Raw genomic sequence first — 19,998 nt, 5'->3', positions numbered from 1 at the left:
TTGCAAAAGCTTTAGCTTTATTCTCGCTTTCTTTCCTTGCCATATATATTTCAACGCGATTTTATTTAAATCTTCAAAGTAATCTTTTCCAAGCCTAATTGGAATTGTTTGGAACAAATATAAAATTCTGGGTAGCATATTCATCTTGATTGTTGATATTCTCCCTATTAATGACAATTGTAAATTTTCCCATTTCGCCAAATCTCACGCTATCTGCTGCTTAAGTTTGATATAATTATTCTCTTTTAGTGTACTGCATCTTGCTGTCAAATATATCCCCAATTACTTAATCTTATTCGTGACCTGAATTTTCAATAGATCTGCCAGTTCTTCCTTTTGTCTTAATAGCATATTCTTTGTCAAGAACTTTGTCTTATCTTTGTTTATTTTCAAACCAGCCACTTTTCCTTATGCCTCTATCTTTTCTATCAATTTTGATGCTGTTTCTAGTGGGTCTTCTAAAATGAAAACCAGATCATCTACGAATGCTTGCAACTTAAATTCTTCCTGTTTAATTTTTATCCCTTTTATATCCTTTTCTTCTCTAATATTTCTGTTTAGCACTTCCAAGGTTAACACAAGCAACAGAGGTGATAGTGGGCACCCTTGTCTTGTTCCTTTTCTTATATCTATAGAGTCTGTCAGTTCTCCCTCTATCATTACCTTTGCCGTTTGCTTATGATATATAACTTCTATTGCTTGAATAAATTTTTTAGCAAAGCCCATCTGTTCCAGTTGTAATAACATGAATCACCAATTCACATTATCAAATGTCTTCTGTGCATCTAGAAATATCAAAGCCATTTGTTTTTCAGGGTATGCCTCGTAGTATTCCAAAGTGTCCAAGATTACTCTCATATTATCTTTAATTTGTCTCTTTGGCAGAAATCCATTTTGATCAGGATGGATAAAATTGTTTAAGTATCTTTTAAGTCTTTCTGCCAATATTGAAGCAAAAATTTTATAATCTGCATTTAGTAAGGAAATTGGTCTATAGTTCTTGATTTGTAATGGATCAGCTTCCTCTTTTGGGACAAGTGTTATATAAGCTTCTGACCATGATTTGGGTACCTTTTTCTTTAACATAACTTCATTCATAACTTCTAGCAATGGAAGGTTCAACGATTCTTGTAGTGTTTTATAAAATTCTGCCGGAAGTCCATCTGGGCCTGGTGCCTTTCCATTATTTTGCTTCTTGAGTGCTTCAGTTAACTCCATCATCGTTATATTGCTTTCTAACATTGTTACAATCTCTTTAGGTATCTGGGGTAAATTAGCATTCTGCAAATATTGTTTAACTCTTTCCTCATCAATATTCTCTTGTGTGTATAGTTTCCCATAATAGTATCATATGATTTTCTTCTTCTCTTTACTACCATAGCAAACTTGGCCTTAGTCATCTATTAATTGCAATATTTTCCTTGATTCTTTCTCCTTTCTCAATTTATATGCTAACCATCTTCCTGGTTTATTTGCATCTTCAAAATAGTTCTGTTTAGCACCTCTGATTTTCTGTGCTAATTCTTCTTTTTCTATTAGACCCATTTTATGTTTGATTATATCCATTTTTAACTTAATGTCCTTTTTCTGTGGCATTTTCTGTATCTCTTTTTCAAGTCCTTTATACTCATCCTCTAATGCCTTAGAGGCAAGTCTTTTCATGGTATTTCTTTTCCTTGTATAGTCTATTATCAAGCCTCTGGCATATGCCTTCATTGTATCCCATACATTCTGGATTGATGTATCTTCTTTTTTGTTTTCTGTAAAGAAGAAAGCCAGTTCTTTCTCCATCCACTGTGTGAAGTCTTTTTCCTTTAATATAGTATTATTTAACGTCCATCTAGATCTTCTTCTTTGACCTTTCCATTTAATTGTCATTGGATTGTGATCTGCCCAAGTACTTGTTTCAATATTTATTTCTTGAATATTAGCTAACAATTCTGTTGACATCAATATCATATCTATTCTGGACCATGATAAATGCCTATTTGAGTAGAAGGTGTATTGTTTAGTTTTAGCATTTCTTTCTCTCCATGTATCTTTTAAATTTATTTCATCTACCATTTTAAAAAAAGATTTAGGGAGAGTCTTTCTGTTTTGCTATGTTGTTTTCTGTGCTGTATAGTCCAGTTTATTGTTTACAATTCCATTAAAATCTCCCATCATAACTATATTGGCATAGTCCAGTTCAATTATTTTCATGTATAATTTTTTATAAAATTCTTCTTGATTGTCATTCGGGGCATAGATTGCAATCAGGAGTGTTTTCATATTATTGTCCATTATTTCCACCTTTAGTGTTCTTCCATCGTCATCAGTATAAATCAATTTCGCTGGGATAATATCTTTAATGTATAAAACCACTCCTCTTTTCTTGCATTGTGTCAAAGAAGTAAATATTTTCCCTAATTTTGGCTGTATCAACAGTTGTTCATGTTGCTTTTGGATATGTTCTTCTTGTAGGCAGATTATATCAAATTTTAATTTCTCTAATTTATGGGAAGGTTTCCTTCTTTTAATAGCTGAGTTAAGTCCATTTATATTAATTGTAATCAGTTTTTTCTGTTGCATGATTATATTTTGTAGTTAGGTTTAGCAGCTCTCGTAGATCTTGGTTCACGTTGTTCTTTGGCTTCCACCTTTCCACCCACTGCACCTTCTTCTTTTTCAATCGCCATTTGGCAGTCACTTGGAATTCAACTAGTGAGATTTCTTTTTCTGCCTCTTCCTCTTTCCCTCCAAAAAATTCTGTGTAAAATGATTCAGCTTTCTCAATTGAGTCAATTCTATGTCTCTGTTCTTGCCATGTGAACATTAAATCTTCTGGAATCAGCCATCTATAATCACCTATTTTTTAAGTAGCATTTTGGTCAGAAATCGGTATTCTCTTCTCATCTCTCTCATTCTTCTGGGTACTTGTTTCAGGACCACAATCTCCTTGTCTTTATATTTCAATGTTTTCTCTCTTGCCACCTGCAATATATGCGTTTTAATGGCTTTCTTTGTAAATCTGATGTGAACTTCTCTTGGTAAGCTATTTCTCATTGCATATCTTGTGAAGACTCGATAAACCTCATCTATTCCATCCATCATCTTCTCTTTAGTTATTTCCAAAGCTTCAGCCAAAATTTCTATCATTATCTCAGCTACGTTTTGTCCCTTTTCATCTTCTATGTCTTGGAATCTGAGATAAAATTCTGATCTGTCCATCTCCCATCTCAGCATCCCACTTTTATCTTGTTCAACCACAGTTAATCTGCTATCAATGTCTCCAATCTTCTTATCTCTTTGTTTATCTTCTTCTTCAATTTTTTGGAATCTCTCATCATACTTCATCATCATTTATTGAATATTCTCCACCTTTTCATCAGTTTCCCCTGTTCTTTGTTCAATATTTTCTGTTCTCTTTTCAATATTCTCTGTTCTTATTTGAATATTTTGATGTAATAATAGCCAGATTGCTTCTGATTTTTTAATTAGAACAATCTAAAAAGAAGGATTACCAAAGGGCATAACTTCCTCTATTTAGAGTATATATTATTCAAAATAACGACATAAATATTTCATCTTTTCCCTGCAACATTACTTGTTACACATACAAATATCATAGACATATACTAGATATAAGAAAAGTCCTAAAATTAAAACTTTATTTCAATCAAACTTTATTTTTATAGTATTTTGATAACTTCTCTAGGAAAACTATGATCAAAAGAATCTGTATCTTGTGGGTAATAACCTTCTGATAAACATTAAATCATCTATTAATTGCAATATTTTCCTTGATTCTTTCTCCTTTCTCAATTTATATGCTAACCATCTTCCTGGTTTATTTGCATCTTCAAAATAGTTACTGTTTAGCACCTCTGATTTTCTGTGCTAATTCTTCTTTTTCTATTAGACCCATTTTATGTTTGATTATATCCATTTTTAACTTAATGTCCTTTTTCTGTGGCATTTTCTGTAGCTCTTTTTCAAGTCCTTTATACTCATCCTCTAATGCCTTAGAGGCAAGTCTTTTCATGGTATTTCTTTTCCTTGTATAGTCTATTATCAAGCCTCTGGCATATGCCTTCATTGTATCCCATACATTCTGGATTGATGTATCTTCTTTTTTGTTTTCTGTAAAGAAGAAAGCCAGTTCTTTCTCCATCCACTGTGTGAAGTCTTTTTCCTTTAATATAGTATTATTTAACGTCCATCTAGATCTTCTTCTTTGTCCTTTCCATTTAATTGTCATTGGATTGTGATCTGCCCAAGTACTTGTTTCAATATTTATTTCTTGAATATTAGCTAACAATTCTGTTGACATCAATATCATATCTATTCTGGACCATGATAAATGCCTATTTGAGTAGAAGGTGTATTGTTTAGTTTTAGCATTTCTTTCTCTCCATGTATCTTTTAAATTTATTTCATCTACCATTTTAAAAAAAGATTTAGGGAGAGTCTTTCTGTTTTGCTATGTTGTTTTCTGTGCTGTATAGTCCAGTTTATTGTTTACAATTCCATTAAAATCTCCAATCATAACTATATTAGCATAGTCCAGTTCAATTATTTTCATGTATAATTTTTTATAAAATTCTTCTTGATTGTCATTCGGGGCATAGATTGCAATCAGGAGTGTTTTCATATTATTGTCCATTATTTCCACCTTTAGTGTTCTTCCATCGTCATCAGTATAAATCAATTTCGCTGGGATAATATCTTTAATGTATAAAACCACTCCTCTTTTCTTGCATTGTGTCAAAGAAGTAAATATTTTCCCTAATTTTGGCTGTATCAACAGTTGTTCATGTTGCTTTTGGATATGTACTTCTTGTAGACAGATTATATCAAATTTTAATTTCTCTAATTTATGAGAAGGTTTCCTTCTTTTAATAGCTGAGTTAAGTCCATTTATATTAATTGTAATCAGTTTTTTCTGTTGCATGATTATATTTTGTAGTTAGGTTTAGCAGCTCTCGTAGATCTTGGTTCACGTTGTTCTTTGGCTTCCACCTTTCCACCCACTGCACCTTCTTCTTTTTCAATCGTCATTTGGCAGTCACTTGGAATTCAACTAGTGAGATTTCTTTTTCTGCCTCTTCCTCTTTCCCTCCAAAAAATTCTGTGTAAAATGATTCAGCTTTCTCAATTGAGTCAATTCTATGTCTCTGTTCTTGCCATGTGAACATTAAATCTTCTGGAATCAGCCATCTATAATCACCTATTTTTTAAGTAGCATTTTGGTCAGAAATCGGTATTCTCTTCTCATCTCTCTCATTCTTCTGGGTACTTGTTTCAGGACCACAATCTCCTTGTCTTTATATTTCAATGTTTTCTCTCTTGCCACCTGCAATATTTGCGTTTTAATGGCTTTCTTTGTAAATCTGATGTGAACTTCTCTTGGTAAGCTATTTCTCATTGCATATCTTGTGAAGACTCGATAAACCTCATCTATTCCATCCATCATCTTCTCTTTAGTTATTTCCAAAGCTTCAGCCAAAATTTCTATCATTATCTCAGCTACGTTTTGTCCCTTTTCATCCTCTATGTCTTGGAATCTGAGATAAAATTCCGATCTGTCCATCTCCCATCTCAGCATCCCACTTTTATCTTGTTCAACCACAATTAATCTGCTATCAATGTCTCCAATCTTCTTATCTCTTTGTTTATCTTCTTCTTCAATTTTTTGGAATCTCTCATCATACTTCATCATCATTTGTTGAATATTCTCCACCTTTTCATCAGTTTCCCCTGTTCTTTGTTCAATATTTTCTGTTCTCTTTTCAATATTCTCTGTTCTTATTTGAATATTTTGAAGTAATAATAGCCAGATTGCTTCTGATTTTTTAATTAGAACAATCTAAAAAGAAGGATTACCAAAGGGCATAACTTCCTCTATTTAGAGTATATATTATTCAAAATAACGACATAAATATTTCATCTTTTCCCTGCAACATTACTTGTTACACATACAAATATCATAGACATATACTAGATATAAGAAAAGTCCTAAAATTAAAACTTTATTTCAATCAAACTTTTATTTTTATAGTATTTTGATAACTTCAGAAAAAGTCTAGGAAAACTATGATCAAAAGAATCTGTATCTTGTGGGTAATAACCTTCTGATAAACATAAATGTAATTTTATAAGAATTTTTCTTTGAAGGTGTAGCAAAATAACAATTACTTTGGTTACTTTTTTTGTATGATGAACAAATAGCTATTGTTGACCTTTATTTATGTAAGTAAAATAAATATTTACTCACACTCCTGCTTTCACAGAGATGATAGGATTTTCAACTTCCAATTCATCTAAATTGGCTATGCCAGTCTGCATGCAGATTGGAAAATGACCTGTACTATTGTGCGAGCAAAGTTCAATTTCAGGAATACTACAATCCTGTGAAGCAAATTAAACCAGAATAAAACAAATCAGATAAGAAATATTATATATATGTGGTAGACATTAGTTCTCTCTATACTCCTGTCAGTTTTGTAGGAAGCATGGCTAAATGAGCTAAACCTTTATTGTAAGATTACATTAACAGAATCTTGCAAGTCTGAAAGTACTTTTCTTTTTATTAATATTGATAAAATTAGCATTAAAAACTTGCAAAAGTGAAATGTTTCCATTCATCCTCTTAAAATAGTTGACAAATTTAGAATATAATATATCTTTGGTTAGTTAAAGGTATCTTAGAAATAGGATAAGCACACAACTAAGGACACAAGTGTTCATAAATAGGATTGTATTCACAGATTTTAAGAACTTTTTAATGACAAGAACCTTTCTTAGACTGGAACCCACTTCATTGTTGTTATTAATTATATCACTTGTTTTGTTTTCTTACTCTAAAAGAATAAGAAACAGTAGTTCTGTTTACTGCTAAGATAACTCCAAATTGCTAAATAATTTGTTGCTTATAGCACTATATTTTAGTTATTATTGTGAATTTATTTTATTTAATGTTGATATGGTCATCTGAAGTTTCCCTTCAGCAGAAATTTTGAGAGGATACCTCATATTTTAAGAACCAATTTATCATTTGCAAAAGTTTGGAACTTAAAAAAAAGCAAAGATAGTACTTTATGGTTATCCTTTAATTCAACAACTTTAAAAATAACCTTTTGGATTTTTTAAAGTTAATAAAGCCAGGCAAAAAAGGCATAATGAGACTTGAATTTAAATGACTTCAATTTGCTCTCACATTAAAATTTCAATATTGGCTACTCACTTCCCTCTTTTCAACAATATTTTTGCTATTTTTATGGCTCTATTTTGCTGTATTTTCAAATATACCATTTGATCACATAAGCAACACAATCTGTAGTCAGGTCTCATGTACATAGTACATACTAATTTAGCATTCTTTGTCAAACAGCAAACAAATGGGGATACAGTGGTGTTTATAACCTTTGACTTCACTCTGCCATTGTCACTGTGACTCATGCACATTTTTAAAAGATTGGTAAACATTTGGTTTGATAATAAGCAAAATAAAATGTGATGATTAAAGCTGTACATAAGAAAGACAAATCTGAGGCATAGAAATAATTACAAGAGTTATCAAAAGCGTAATCTTTGATAATTTCAACTATAACACTCTAGGCAGGGAAACAAATAATAAAACATTGAGGAAAGATAAAGTAGTGACAGGGAAATATATATAAGGATATCCATTTGGTAGCCACTAGTGGTATCTGATTTTTACAAGCATAGAAGTATTTATTATAATTGTTATACCTTCGTTATATGCTTGATGGAACCAATTGTGAAACTTCCTTGAGCTTTCTCTCTGTGAAGATTCAAGATGTCAGTCAGCATCCTTTCTCCTTCTTCTAGAACATATTTCTGACCTTGAAATGTTGGTTTCTCATATAAAATCCAGCTACATTAATGAATATATCAATATAAATATGCCACTCACATTGCAAGCACAGTACCAATACTAATAAGGATCAATATTTGCAGTGATAATTATCTGCAGCCTTTCACATGTGTACAATGAGCACACATACACACTGATATATAATATGAGCAATGGCTTTTCCAACAACAGATTTACATTGCACACCGCTACAAGAAAAACACCTGCCACTTAGCTACATTATTTTCATTTGTTAAACATATATGTCTTATTTTTAAAGATTTAAAAAATCAATATAAAAAAAAATTGCAAAGCCAGTCTTTTTTCTTTTAGTTTCATATGGATGGTTACAGACCACTTTCACATACTTTAGCCTGTCATTCAGAATGGGCAGGGGAATATAAATTGTTTTTCTAGCATTAGAATAAGATAGATTGGCAACAATGATCACAAAAAATAATTTCACTCTAACATAGTTTTAGGAACACAATACAAATAAATGATTTAGAGCTTCTCACTTAAAGATTTTTCTGTTCTTTGTCTACTTCGCAACATTGTTTGGAAGCTTACATAATTACGTATTATGGAAATTATTGCAAAGATTGTTTATACGTCATTTGATTTTGTACCAGTGATTCTTTCTTCCTTATCCACCTCATATGTTTGTTATGGCAAAACTGGAAAGGTGGGATATAAAACTAACAATAAATAAATATTTATTTTCTGATATTACAATTATTATATACTGTCTGGAAATTACTTTAAACTATTTTTACTGCACATTAAACTACAATATTTCCACATCTATATATGTATATTAATTGAGATGTTATGTCTCTAATCTTATTTTTAATAAAATATACTTTGTTTTCTGTTTTTTTTTGGTATGGATATATTCTTTAATTACCAACAAATGTAGATTTCTGGAAAGTTTACGTTTACTTGCTTATCTTGTGTTTCTGTCTTCTTAAAGCTCTGACAAAATATTCAAACTAAGGAAAATGCAAAGTATTACTTACTGATAAGTATTATATGGCCAAAATTACAGTGAATAAACTTTGCAAGTGTGTTGTCTTTTTTGTATGTCCACATATATCTTTTATCAAACATTGTCATTATATTAGTCAAATGTGATCTATGCTATAAGATACGTTTTTCTTACCATCCTCTAATAACTGCGATTAATGCTTCTTTTGAAAACATCCAGAGGGTAGCATCTACCACATCACGATAAATTTCTAGTTTATTTGTGTTTCCATGAAAATCATAAATAAGCATCTGCAAATGACATGCAATAATGTAAAGCAAATTCGGTACATTCATTTTCTATTCTTCTTGTATCGATTATACTGTGTTTTTGGTGCAAACATAACATATTTGCATGACATAATCATTAAGCTAGTTTCGATAATTTGAATTTTATGGGTCTAGCCCACCAGGCTAGCTTATCTAGGCCATAAAATGAATTTTACCAGACTACATTACAAGAATACTGTCTCAAACCTATCAACCTCCTTATTGTATTTCATTGTTGTAGCAGATAACTATGCTAGTTACAGGTGAAACTTGAAAAATTAGAGTATCGTGCAAAAATTCATTTATTTCAGTAATGCAACTTAAAAGATGAACCTAATATATGAGATAGACTCATTACATGCAAAGCAAGATAGTTCAAGCTGTGATTTGTCATAATTGAGATGATTATGGCTTACAGCTCATGAAAACTCCAAATCCACAATCTCAGAAAATTAGAATATTGTGAAAAGGTTCAATATTCTAGGCTCAAAGTGTCCCACTCTAATCAGCTAATTAAGCCATAATACCTGCAAAGGGTTCCTGAGACTTTAAATGGTCTCTCAGTCTGGTTCAGTAGGAAGCACAATCATGGGAAAGACTGCTGACCTGACAGTTGTGCAGAAAACCATCATTGACACCCTCCATAAGGAGGGAAAGCCTCAAAAGGTAATTGCAAACGAAGTTGGATGTTCCCAAAGTGCTGAATCAAAGTGAAAAGTGTGGAAGAAAAAGGTGCACAAGCAGCAGGGATGACCACAGCCTGGAGAGGATTGTCAGGAAAAGGCCATTCAAAAGTGTTGGGGACTTTCACAAGGAGTGGACTGAGGCTGGAGTCAGTGCATCAAGAGCCACCACACACAGACGGATCCTGGACATGGTCTTCAAATGTCGTATTCCTCTTGTCAAGCCGCTCCTGAACAACAAACGTCAGAAGCGTCTTACCTGGGCTAAAGAAAAACAGAACTGGTCTGTTGCTCAGTGGTCCAAAGTCCTCTTTTCTGATGAGAGAAACTTTTGCATCTCATTTGGAAACCAAGGACCCAGAGTCTGGAGGAAGAATGGAGAGGCACACACTTCAAGATGCTTGAAGTCCAGTGTGAAGTTTCCACAGTCTGTGTTGATTTGGGGAGCCATGTCATCTGCTGGTGTTAGTCCACTGTGCTTCATTAAGTCCAGGGTCAACGCATCCGTCTACCAGGAGATTTTGGAACACTTCATGCTTCTTTCCACAGACGAGCTTTATGGGGATGTTGACTTCATTTTCCAGCAGGACTTGGTACCTGCCCACACTGCCAAAAGCACCAAACCCTGGTTTAATGACTGTGGGATTACTGTGCTTGATTGGCCAGCAAACTCGCCTGACCTGAACCCCATAGAGAAAGATGAGAGACACGAGACTGAACAATGCAAAAGAGCTGAAGGCCGCTATTGAAGCATCCTGGTCTTCCATAACACCTCAGCAGTGCCGCAGGCTGATAGCTTCCATGCCACGCCACATTGAGGCAGTAATTGCTGCAAAAGGCACTCAAACCAAATACTGAGTACATATGCATGCTTATACTTTTCAGAGGTCTGATATTGTTCTATGTACAATCCTTGTTTTATTGATTGCATGTAATGTTCTAATTTTCTGAGATTGTGGATTTGGGGTTTTTATGAGCTACAAGCCATAATCATCAGAATTATGACAAATCACATTTTGAACTATCTTGCTTTGCATGTAATGAGCTTATCTCATATATTAGTTTCACCTTTTAAGTTGCATTGCTGAAATAAATGAACTTTTGCACAATATTCCAATTTTTTGAGTTTCACCTGTATATCAAGGAAAATAGACTTCCTTTCAATACTTGTTACTCATTTATTCCTTACTTTTGAGAAAAGTTTATGACAAAGCAGACAATACTGAAATTTTATTGTTTTATATAAAATCACACTTACTTTTCCTGGTCTTGGATTACACTTCAGTATATTTCTACCAACAGGACACTATAATCAGAAAAAAAGAAATAATTTTAATATTCAACAAGCCAAGAAAAAATATTTTAAAAAACATGTTTATGAAGCATATCTTAACATTTTAAAGTAAAGGTGTATAAGTATGCTAACAAACCATTTCTGAAAACCTTAAAGACACAAGTTAAACTTGTAGAAAAATATATTTTGCGACTTTGTTCAAAACTATCAGCAGAGTATTCTGAGTTAGTTCTTACATTAAAGAGAAAAGTATTTTTCAGTTCAAATTCTGCTAAAAAAGTGTGCTTTCTTTCATTTCACCTGCCTAGTATATTTTACTGTACAATATATAGAGCAGGGGTGGGCAACTATGGCCCTTTTATGAATTATGGACTTCAACTCCCAGAATTCCTGAGCAAGCCATGCTAGCTCAGGAATTTTGGGAGTTGAAGTCCACAAGTCATAAAGGGGCCATAGTTGCCCACCTCTGATAGAGTGTATATTGGATACAGTACATTGAAAGAGTAACATATTATGTATCAAATTCTCACAGTAAATTAAGCAGAATCAATAGAACTTTGTTTATATGGGAAATGCATCTCCATGATACATTTAGCCTAAAATGTGTGTACAGAAGAAATGAAACGTATAGATTAGGTTCCTACTGTGTATAAATTTAGTGAAAAGAATTACCTTTTGACAGGTTACCAATTTCAGCAGCTTTGTAGATTTCGATGGAGGATCAGCTGGCAATATCCTGCTTCCAAGTGTATTTCCTTTTTCAACTAAATAACCTAAGCCGGGCAGATTTTCAGAATATGTATCCTTTAAAAAAGGCTTCATGCCAGAGTCAGATTTTTGAATAAAATGAACTGCAAATGTTGAACTCAAAGATGAGGTTTCTTCTGAATGAAATACTTCCTTAGAAATAAATTGTCTAGAAAAGTCTTTTGGGAATTCAGTATTTTTATTGCCTTGCCAAATACTGGAAATAGATATTTCTTTTTCTTCCTCTTGATTTTTTTCTTCATAAAGTTTGTCTTGTTCATTTTCATTATACTGATTACTAGATTTCAACTTTTCAGATACTGATTGCAAAAGTGATAAGACAGATAAAGATTGGTTTTCTCTTGGTGATCCACTATAATAATTTCTTGGTGAGATATCAGTGGAAGACAAGTCCTCTTGGGAACCATCATCTTCATATATAGGAGACAAAGAAAAGGGGTAAATCCTGTATCGCTTTGCTTCCACAGTCATGAAAGATTCTGAACAAGTATCACCCAGCATCTCAGTCAACTGCTTGCTTTCATCATAAGAAGCAAACAGGTTGTCTTTCAATCTGGATGTTTCATACATTTTATGCTTGTTATCCAAGGATAAATCAGGATGGGATAAGGTACTCATTATTTCTTCTCCTGAAAAAGAATAGCTTTCATCTTGAAGACTGTCTTTATACAAAATATTAAAGGAAGAATTGTGTTCCCAGTGTTCTGGTTTAGGAAAGGCAAAACAATTTGGGGATTTATTTTCATTTGCACTGTCAACATCCAGAGAATACTCCATAGGTACATTATCTGCTATTAAACAAGGCTCCTCATTTACTACTTCTTCATGGACAAAACCAATGTTTGATGAGTTGTTCAACAGAGATGATTCAGATATATTAAAAAGGACATTGAACTTAGAATCTTGTTGTATTATATCTTCCTTTCCTATTTTGCTACTGCCCCATTCACTATTTATTTCATAATATTTTTGATGTGGTTCCTTTCTTTCAGCAGTAATAGCTTCACTTTTTATCTCATTTTTGGGGAAATCATTCTCTATATTATGTTCAGGTGAACCTAAGTATGTTTGTTCATATTTATATTTATCAGAAGAGCTACCATATGTATTAATGTTTGAGTTAAAGGGTAGTACATTCCTTGTTAAAACTGAGCATGCTGACAATTGCTTACAGGTCTTAACAGCCTCTCCTTTTACTAAATTACATTGATTCTCACATATCCAGCTACTAGTGATATCACCAACAATTGCCCTATTTGTTGTACAATCATCATCTTTATTGTATTTGGCATTATTTATTTTGTCAGGGCTGGAATTTACTTTAGTTATGTCATCATACCATTCTTCACAAATTGTTTGGCCTGAACACACATTCTTTGGTATAATTTCTCCAGAAACCTCTTTACTCTCTTCTTTGAAGTTAAAAGGAACTGAGACATTTGCTACACCCTCAATAGTTATCTTCTGCTCTTCATTTGGGAATACTGGACTTAGATTTAACGGTATTTCAATTATTTCAGAAAGCTTAGTTGATAATTCTGCATCAGTTATAAGTATCTCTGATGCTTCAGTGTAACACATATTTGTATTTTGAGAAAAGTCCTGACTTAAATGTTTCTCATATGGCACAACTGCTGGTTTTTGTTTGACTGTTTTAATAACATTGTCAGTTATTTCTTTTGGTTTTACTGTTACTGAATTGTGTAAATCAGTTTTATCAGTGATATTCAATGGTTCCTTTTCATTCTGAGTCTCGTTGTCAAATTTAAGTCCAGTGAACTTTGTGATATCATTCACATTAAAGGGCTTTAATGAAGAACTCCCTGACTGCATTTTTTTTGATTCTGACATCATTTTGGTATTTGTATGATCTTTTTGAGAGCTGGGACTTTCATTATACTTAGTGTCATTGTTTTGACAGATGTAAGCTGTTTGTTTTGATCTAATTTCTTCTATTGCTAAATGGAGAACTTCATCTACTATTTCATCAGCCTTTTTAAACAAGAGTGTTAAGTTTTGAGATTTAATTTGCAGTTGCTTTCCTGTTTCAACATTTTTTAATGGTTCCTTAAAAAACTGGTTGTTTGATTTAGAAAATAAAGCAGCAATTGCTTGTTTTTCCATACTAGTAGCAATTTTTGAAGGCGAAGCCATGAGGCAATTAGAATTCTGTCCTGAGGGAGTTGTATGAATTTCTTTGCACTGCTGGTTAATAAGAGGTATCTCTGACTCTGAAGAATCTATAATATCCATGTAATAGGTAACTGAGGCTATTGATGGAGGTGAATAAGTAACATCTGATATTGATTCAGAAGATAGACTACTTAATTCATCTTTTGATGACAATTTTACAGTATCTTCTTCAGAATTTATATGAAGAGAATTGATATTGTCAAAAACAGCCTCTAGTGCTTCACAGGCAGGAGAATGAAGGTCTGAAGAATCCTTAGAAGAAGTTGTAGGAATAGCAGACTTGGGTACATGTATATTGTCAGATGTTAACTCAGGAAAGGACTCTTTTATGAGAATGGATTCAGAATCCATTGAATAAGAACTAGTCAAATATTTTGTTTCATTTGAACGTGGCAAAATCTTTTTTCCAGAGCTATCTCTGTCAATAGTATCATGCATAACATGGGATTTAAAGTTATTTCCAGATTCCAAGAAAAAATGAGACTTTAAGACAGCTTTTGAGTTTTCAGATACAGAATCAGAGTAGCATATTTCACTAAAGTCTGTCTCTGCAGAATTTGCTGCAGTGGTGACTCTTGCAGACTGCAACATATATTCCTGTTCATCAGGCAAAAAATATGAACTCTTCAAAAAATTCTGATCTTTGGAATTAGATGCAGATTTAGCCAAAGTATCCAAATGAATGTTATCTTCAAAGATGTTAGCATTACTGATCAATACAGGTAAGAGAGAGGAAGAATTATCTGGTGCCAAGTTAGTTTTATCAGGTTTCACAGGTAGAGAACTGTGGGTCAAACACTCATTTTCGGAAGAAATAACAGACAGACAAGAGAATTCTTTATTTTCAGGCGGCTTGACATTATTTCTTATGCTACTGAGCACTGAATTGCTTGTTTTCCCAGAAATAATTGGAGTTTTAATTGCATCAAAGTTTGTAGTTTTAAGAGATGACATATCTGTGTTCTTTACATGTCTCATGTTTTCCAGTTCAAAGAGCTTATTTTGTTTCTCAAGAGATGAACAAATATTTAAGCTGTTTATTGGTTGGATCAGAGTTTTATTCTCATTTCTCTTGACAGGATAACAGTCATTCTTAGCTTCAAGACTTTGAGGGACATTACTTGCATTTGTTTTGAAGGAGTCAACATGTGTATATTCAGTATCTAATAAAGAAATGTTGGCTTTATTTTCCTCTGTATCATTAGACAAAACTGCATCAAGTTCCACAACAGGTATTCCAACATTCTCCTCACTCACTTTACTAGTTCCAATATTAGCCATTATGGAGATCCTGGAATTATTTTGTAGATCTCTAAGTAATAATGGCTCAGTGGTTTCTTTACTCTCTAGGCCACTCTTGCTGCATAAGAGCAACTCAGACCCATTTTCTGTGGAAAGGGCTGACATTCCTGATTTGAAAAATAATGGCAATTCTTCTGTACCTGCTGGTTTATGGAGAAACGACTGAGAATGATTTTCAGACATCATATCTGTATTTAATTTTTCATTATTATTTATTTGATCACTACAGTTATGGCTATTCATGTATGATGGATTAACGGATTCTAATTTAAACTGATCGTCAGTCCAAGAATATTTATCTTCTAACAATTTATGCTCATTATTAGTTGACTCTTTTTCGGGATAAGATGAAAACTCATTTTGTATTGTCCCTTTTGTTTCTGTGTTGGAAGAAACACAGAAATGTGCTTCTTTTTTAAAACAAACAGTGCTAACATTGTTTGACTGTAGCTGCATATGTATTTCTTCTAATGCTTTTCTCTTTTCACCTAATCTACTGTTTTCTGAATTGATACTTGCAGAATTTATATTTTGGTAGCTAGAACTGGCTTGATTTGGCAGAAATGCTGGTGGCTCTAATAAAAGCTTCCTATTAATTTCTGATTTATCTGAAACCGGTACACATTTTACAGACTCAAGTTCTTCAACGCAGTTTTCAATGGTTTCAATTCTGGTCAAAAAGATAATTTTGTTCTTTAGTTCATTGTGCTCACAATCACTCTGAATATCTTCCTTCTGATTCATTTCAGACCAAAGCATGTTTTCTTGTAAATTTTGTTTGTCATCTTTAGTTTCAGATTTTCCATTCTGCAGTAACGATTCTGGTTCTTTTGTAGCTTCTGAACTTAAAGTATTTGTGATTTCCTCTTTTTTGCTTTCTACAGGAGAATTGCTAATACTGGTTCTGGTTACTGTTTCTTGTTCCAAGTCTGCTTGTTTCTTAAGCAACTGCTTAATTCTTGCAGAACCTCGGTAGGTTGCATAAGTAATTGCATATGCTGGGGGTTCACTTTCTGTTTTTCTGGAATAGAAACATCATTAATGGCATATTAGCAAATGTTTCTAGCCACATGCAATTATAAATATACTTACTACTCAAGTAGTTAACCTATATTGTAATAGAGAGGGAATGGTATTAAAAGTGTAAGTTATGTAATACATTTAATAGTTATCTACATAATAATTGTAGAATTACTGAAACAGAACAATTTTTGGACTATTAAGGCCAAATCCCTGGTCTAAGGAAGATTCCTCTTGCAATATATTTTTTTGTATATCAGAGAAATCTTTGCCTTACACCCCACAGAAGGAGTGGCAAAATACCACTTTAAAAAACTGGGACAACTAAGGATGATTTTTGGTTGTCTTGCGTGAATGCCAGGTATGAGGCAAAGGCAATGTCATGGGAAAATGGCTGAAAAATATGGCATGCTTGTGCAAAAGGTAGATGCAGATAAGGAAGAATCTTTGGAAAAGTTTATCTTCATGGAAATTAATACATTAGCACTGAAACTACATCATTACACTAACATAAATCACAATAGCCAATGCTATTAGTGGAATGATGGTAGTTATAGCAAAACATCTGGAAGGTATTACAGTTAGTGCTTAACTTATAGCCACAATTGAGCCCAAAATTTCCACTGCTAAGTAAGACAGTTGTTAAATAAGTTGTGCTCTTTTTTAAATAATCTTTTTGCCACAGTTGTTAGCAAATCATTGCTTGCTGCGAAGTGAATCATGCGGTTGTTAAGCAAATCTGGCTATTTCCATTAACTTTGCTTGCTGGAAGCCAACTGGGAAGGTTGCAAATGGTGATTACATGATCCCGGGTCAGTGTAAATGTCATAAACACAGTGCAGTTACCAAGCTTCTACATTTTCATCATGTGTCAAAGATAGTGCAATAGTTTTACGTGTGAAAAACCGTCATAAGTCACCTTTTTCACTGTCATAGTAACTACAAACAATCACTAAAGAAATGGTTGGACAAATGGACTGCCTGTACATTGATAAAGGCTGTTTTACATTACAAAACAATGTACAAAATCCTCACATGTACCATTTTTAAAAATATGGGAACAGAACATGCAAAGCTAAGTATCATCAATTACTTGATGTAGTGGTTTAAAAAAAGAGTTTATCATTAGACTTAGAAACAGTATGAAATTTTCTTTCTTTTGGAACAGTAGGATTTTAGCAAACACAAGATAGCCTACTTTCTGCTCATGTATTTTTGATTGGCTGATTTTCTTAAAAAAAATATGAAGGCTATATCGACTATGTGCCAATAAGCTGTTATTTGCAATTCAATGAAGCTCAGTGCACACATGCACAGATAACTTAGCATGCTTACTCTGTAACACAACGTTCTATGATTTAAAATGAATATAACTCTGCCACCATTAAAAAGCATTGTTAAAGCAATATACATATAGTATTTGATTTGTAATACAGACATGAGTAAGCATAAATGAGAAATATACACATTGTATAAATAAAATTAAAGAATGTTATTGACTGTAAAATCAGATATGTAGGTCATGTATTAGGTTACTGTTGGGTGTACAATAAGCTGACTATGTCTCATTAGGAAAGATGTATGACTCGGGTATTAAAAACCTACAAAAAGTGATATTCTGTTATGGATTATATATAAATGGTATAATCTCTGCCTTAAATGTATTTCATAGAACTAAAAGTGAATAAAGACTTAATGAATCTAAAATAAATACAAATTCTCTTGCACTTAACAGCCCACATAATGCTAATGGAAGCTATAATAATGTTGCCAGGAGAGATTATTCTGATACCATCCTTATTCTTTTTGTTGGTGATGAGGGAAGGGAAGGGAAGGAAAGCAGCTTATGTATTCCAATAGTTCCATCTGGTATTTCAGAGCTCCCGAGATGTTTGACAAACACTTTAATCCTTGTAACAGATTTCACTGAAATAAAATATCTAACTTTTGAGGAAAAAAAGAGAAGGTAACGCTATATAATATAGTATTGGCATGTTTGTTTTTATATTTACAGAATTTAGTTCACAGTCTATAAATCACTTTAAGATATATTTTAAAAATTGAAATGTTAACTGAGAAAATTTAGCTCAAACTAAGCTCTTTATTTCTGTTGTAACTTATAGAATATTTTTATGACAACCTACATCTACCTGTCAACTAACCTTACAAAAATGCATAAAGAACTGTTTCCATAAAAAAATGCAACAATATATTTCTAAGTCATATACTTTATTGAATAGTGTTGAAAAATTTGTGCCATTACTGCAAAGACAAAAATTCATTTCAACACTTGACAATGTCTTTCATATACACCAGTAGTTCTCAGTTAATGACCATTTGTTCAGCAACTGTTTGAAGTTAAGACACTGAATGACTTGTACTTATAACTGGTCCTCAAAGTTCCAGCCATCAGAGAATCCCTGCAGTCACAATTCTGGTACTTGGCAACCAGATCCCACTTATGATGTTTGGGTTATCCCATAGTCACATGATCATCATTTGTGATTTTCTCTGCTGACTTAGGCCTATCCTAGTGGCCATCCCCAGCTCTTGTTTGGAAGTAGCCAAATCACCCTTGTGCACATGCTCCCTCACCTGGCAATAATCATCCCTAGTCTAGCATGCTCATGCTGTGCCACAGGAGGCCTTTGTGCTTTTTCCTCCCCTAGAATCACCCCCCGTCTTTGTTGCGCCCATGCCATAGAAACCATTTACCCACTCACTTGCTTACAGACTACCTGGACTAGTAATTTCCTGCTGGCTTCCCCACTGAGTTTGCTTATTGGAATCCGGCAGGAAGTTGTGATGATGTTTTCATTTAAAGACCAGTAATCCTTGTTTAATAATACCAATGGCTAAGTTTGCCATTGCTAAATGAAGTGGGCATGGGATGTCATGCTTTATGATCACATTGCTGAGTGATAGACTTTCCAATCTCAATTATCGTCATTAAGCGAGAACTATTTGAAAGCACAAAAGAGACAATCTGAAAGATTTTCAAAACTGGTCACTCAAAACACTGTGTTGCATTTTCGCAACTGTAATATAGCCTATGAATCTATCTGCATAAAATAAGCCACTCTTCATCTTTCTACATATCTTCATTTTCATTGTGCAAAATGCATACATGAAGAAATGGATGTGGAAAGCCTATGCTCAGTTCATGTATGTCAAACAAAAAAGGGTGACCCTGGACATGATCAAATATAGCTTCTAACCTCTATAGACTTACTTTCCACTGAGTAGCCATTACTGTTTTTATGTACTTTGCATTGTGATTAGTTTTATCTTCCTGCTGTAACAAAGGTGCTTATTTGTTTCCTGTAAATGGGAAATTCTGTTTTGCAATAGTGAGTGACATTACAGAAGTAGCTGCATTTGTGTAAGCCTACCTATGAGAAACAATTTGCTTTAAAGATTAACATACTGGACTAAGATTGAGAAGATCAGAGTTTGTCTTGCCTTAGTTTAGTCTTGCCTAAATTTTAGCAGCTTGCCTGGACCAGTTATTTTGTCAAGCCCTGAAAGCTTGACAAAAGGGGGGGAGGTAGGGGAAAGAACGGAAATCGCTGTGATGAAGGGAG

The 19,998-nt window shown here is 33.2% G+C and overlaps 1 protein-coding gene across 3 annotated transcripts in view; it reads right to left on the bottom strand.

Annotated features, from left to right (window-relative positions):
• Positions 1-19,998, bottom strand: part of CRYBG3 (crystallin beta-gamma domain containing 3) — a 73,341-nt gene that overhangs the window by 36,211 nt on the left and 17,132 nt on the right. For all 3 annotated transcript variants that reach the window (XR_015749803.1, XR_015749802.1, XM_026664025.2), the window contains exons 4-8: positions 11,804-16,415; positions 11,096-11,143; positions 9,021-9,136; positions 7,735-7,879; positions 6,257-6,390 (exon numbers count right to left, since the gene is read on the bottom strand). Coding sequence is in view for 1 of the 3 variants with exons in the window: in XM_026664025.2 (XP_026519810.2) it covers positions 6,257-6,390; positions 7,735-7,879; positions 9,021-9,136; positions 11,096-11,143; positions 11,804-16,415 (5,055 nt within the window). In the remaining 2 variants the exon portion in view is untranslated. The remainder of the gene's footprint in view (positions 1-6,256; positions 6,391-7,734; positions 7,880-9,020; positions 9,137-11,095; positions 11,144-11,803; positions 16,416-19,998) is intronic.

Source organism: Notechis scutatus, chromosome 5 (assembly GCF_049901735.1).
Source record: "Notechis scutatus isolate UNSWTSFEM ecotype Mainland chromosome 5, rNotScu1.2, whole genome shotgun sequence".
In the NCBI taxonomy this organism is placed as follows: domain Eukaryota; kingdom Metazoa; phylum Chordata; class Lepidosauria; order Squamata; family Elapidae; genus Notechis; species Notechis scutatus.
Note: the sequence above shows the minus strand (reverse complement) of the source record. Positions and strands in the feature narration are given on the sequence as shown.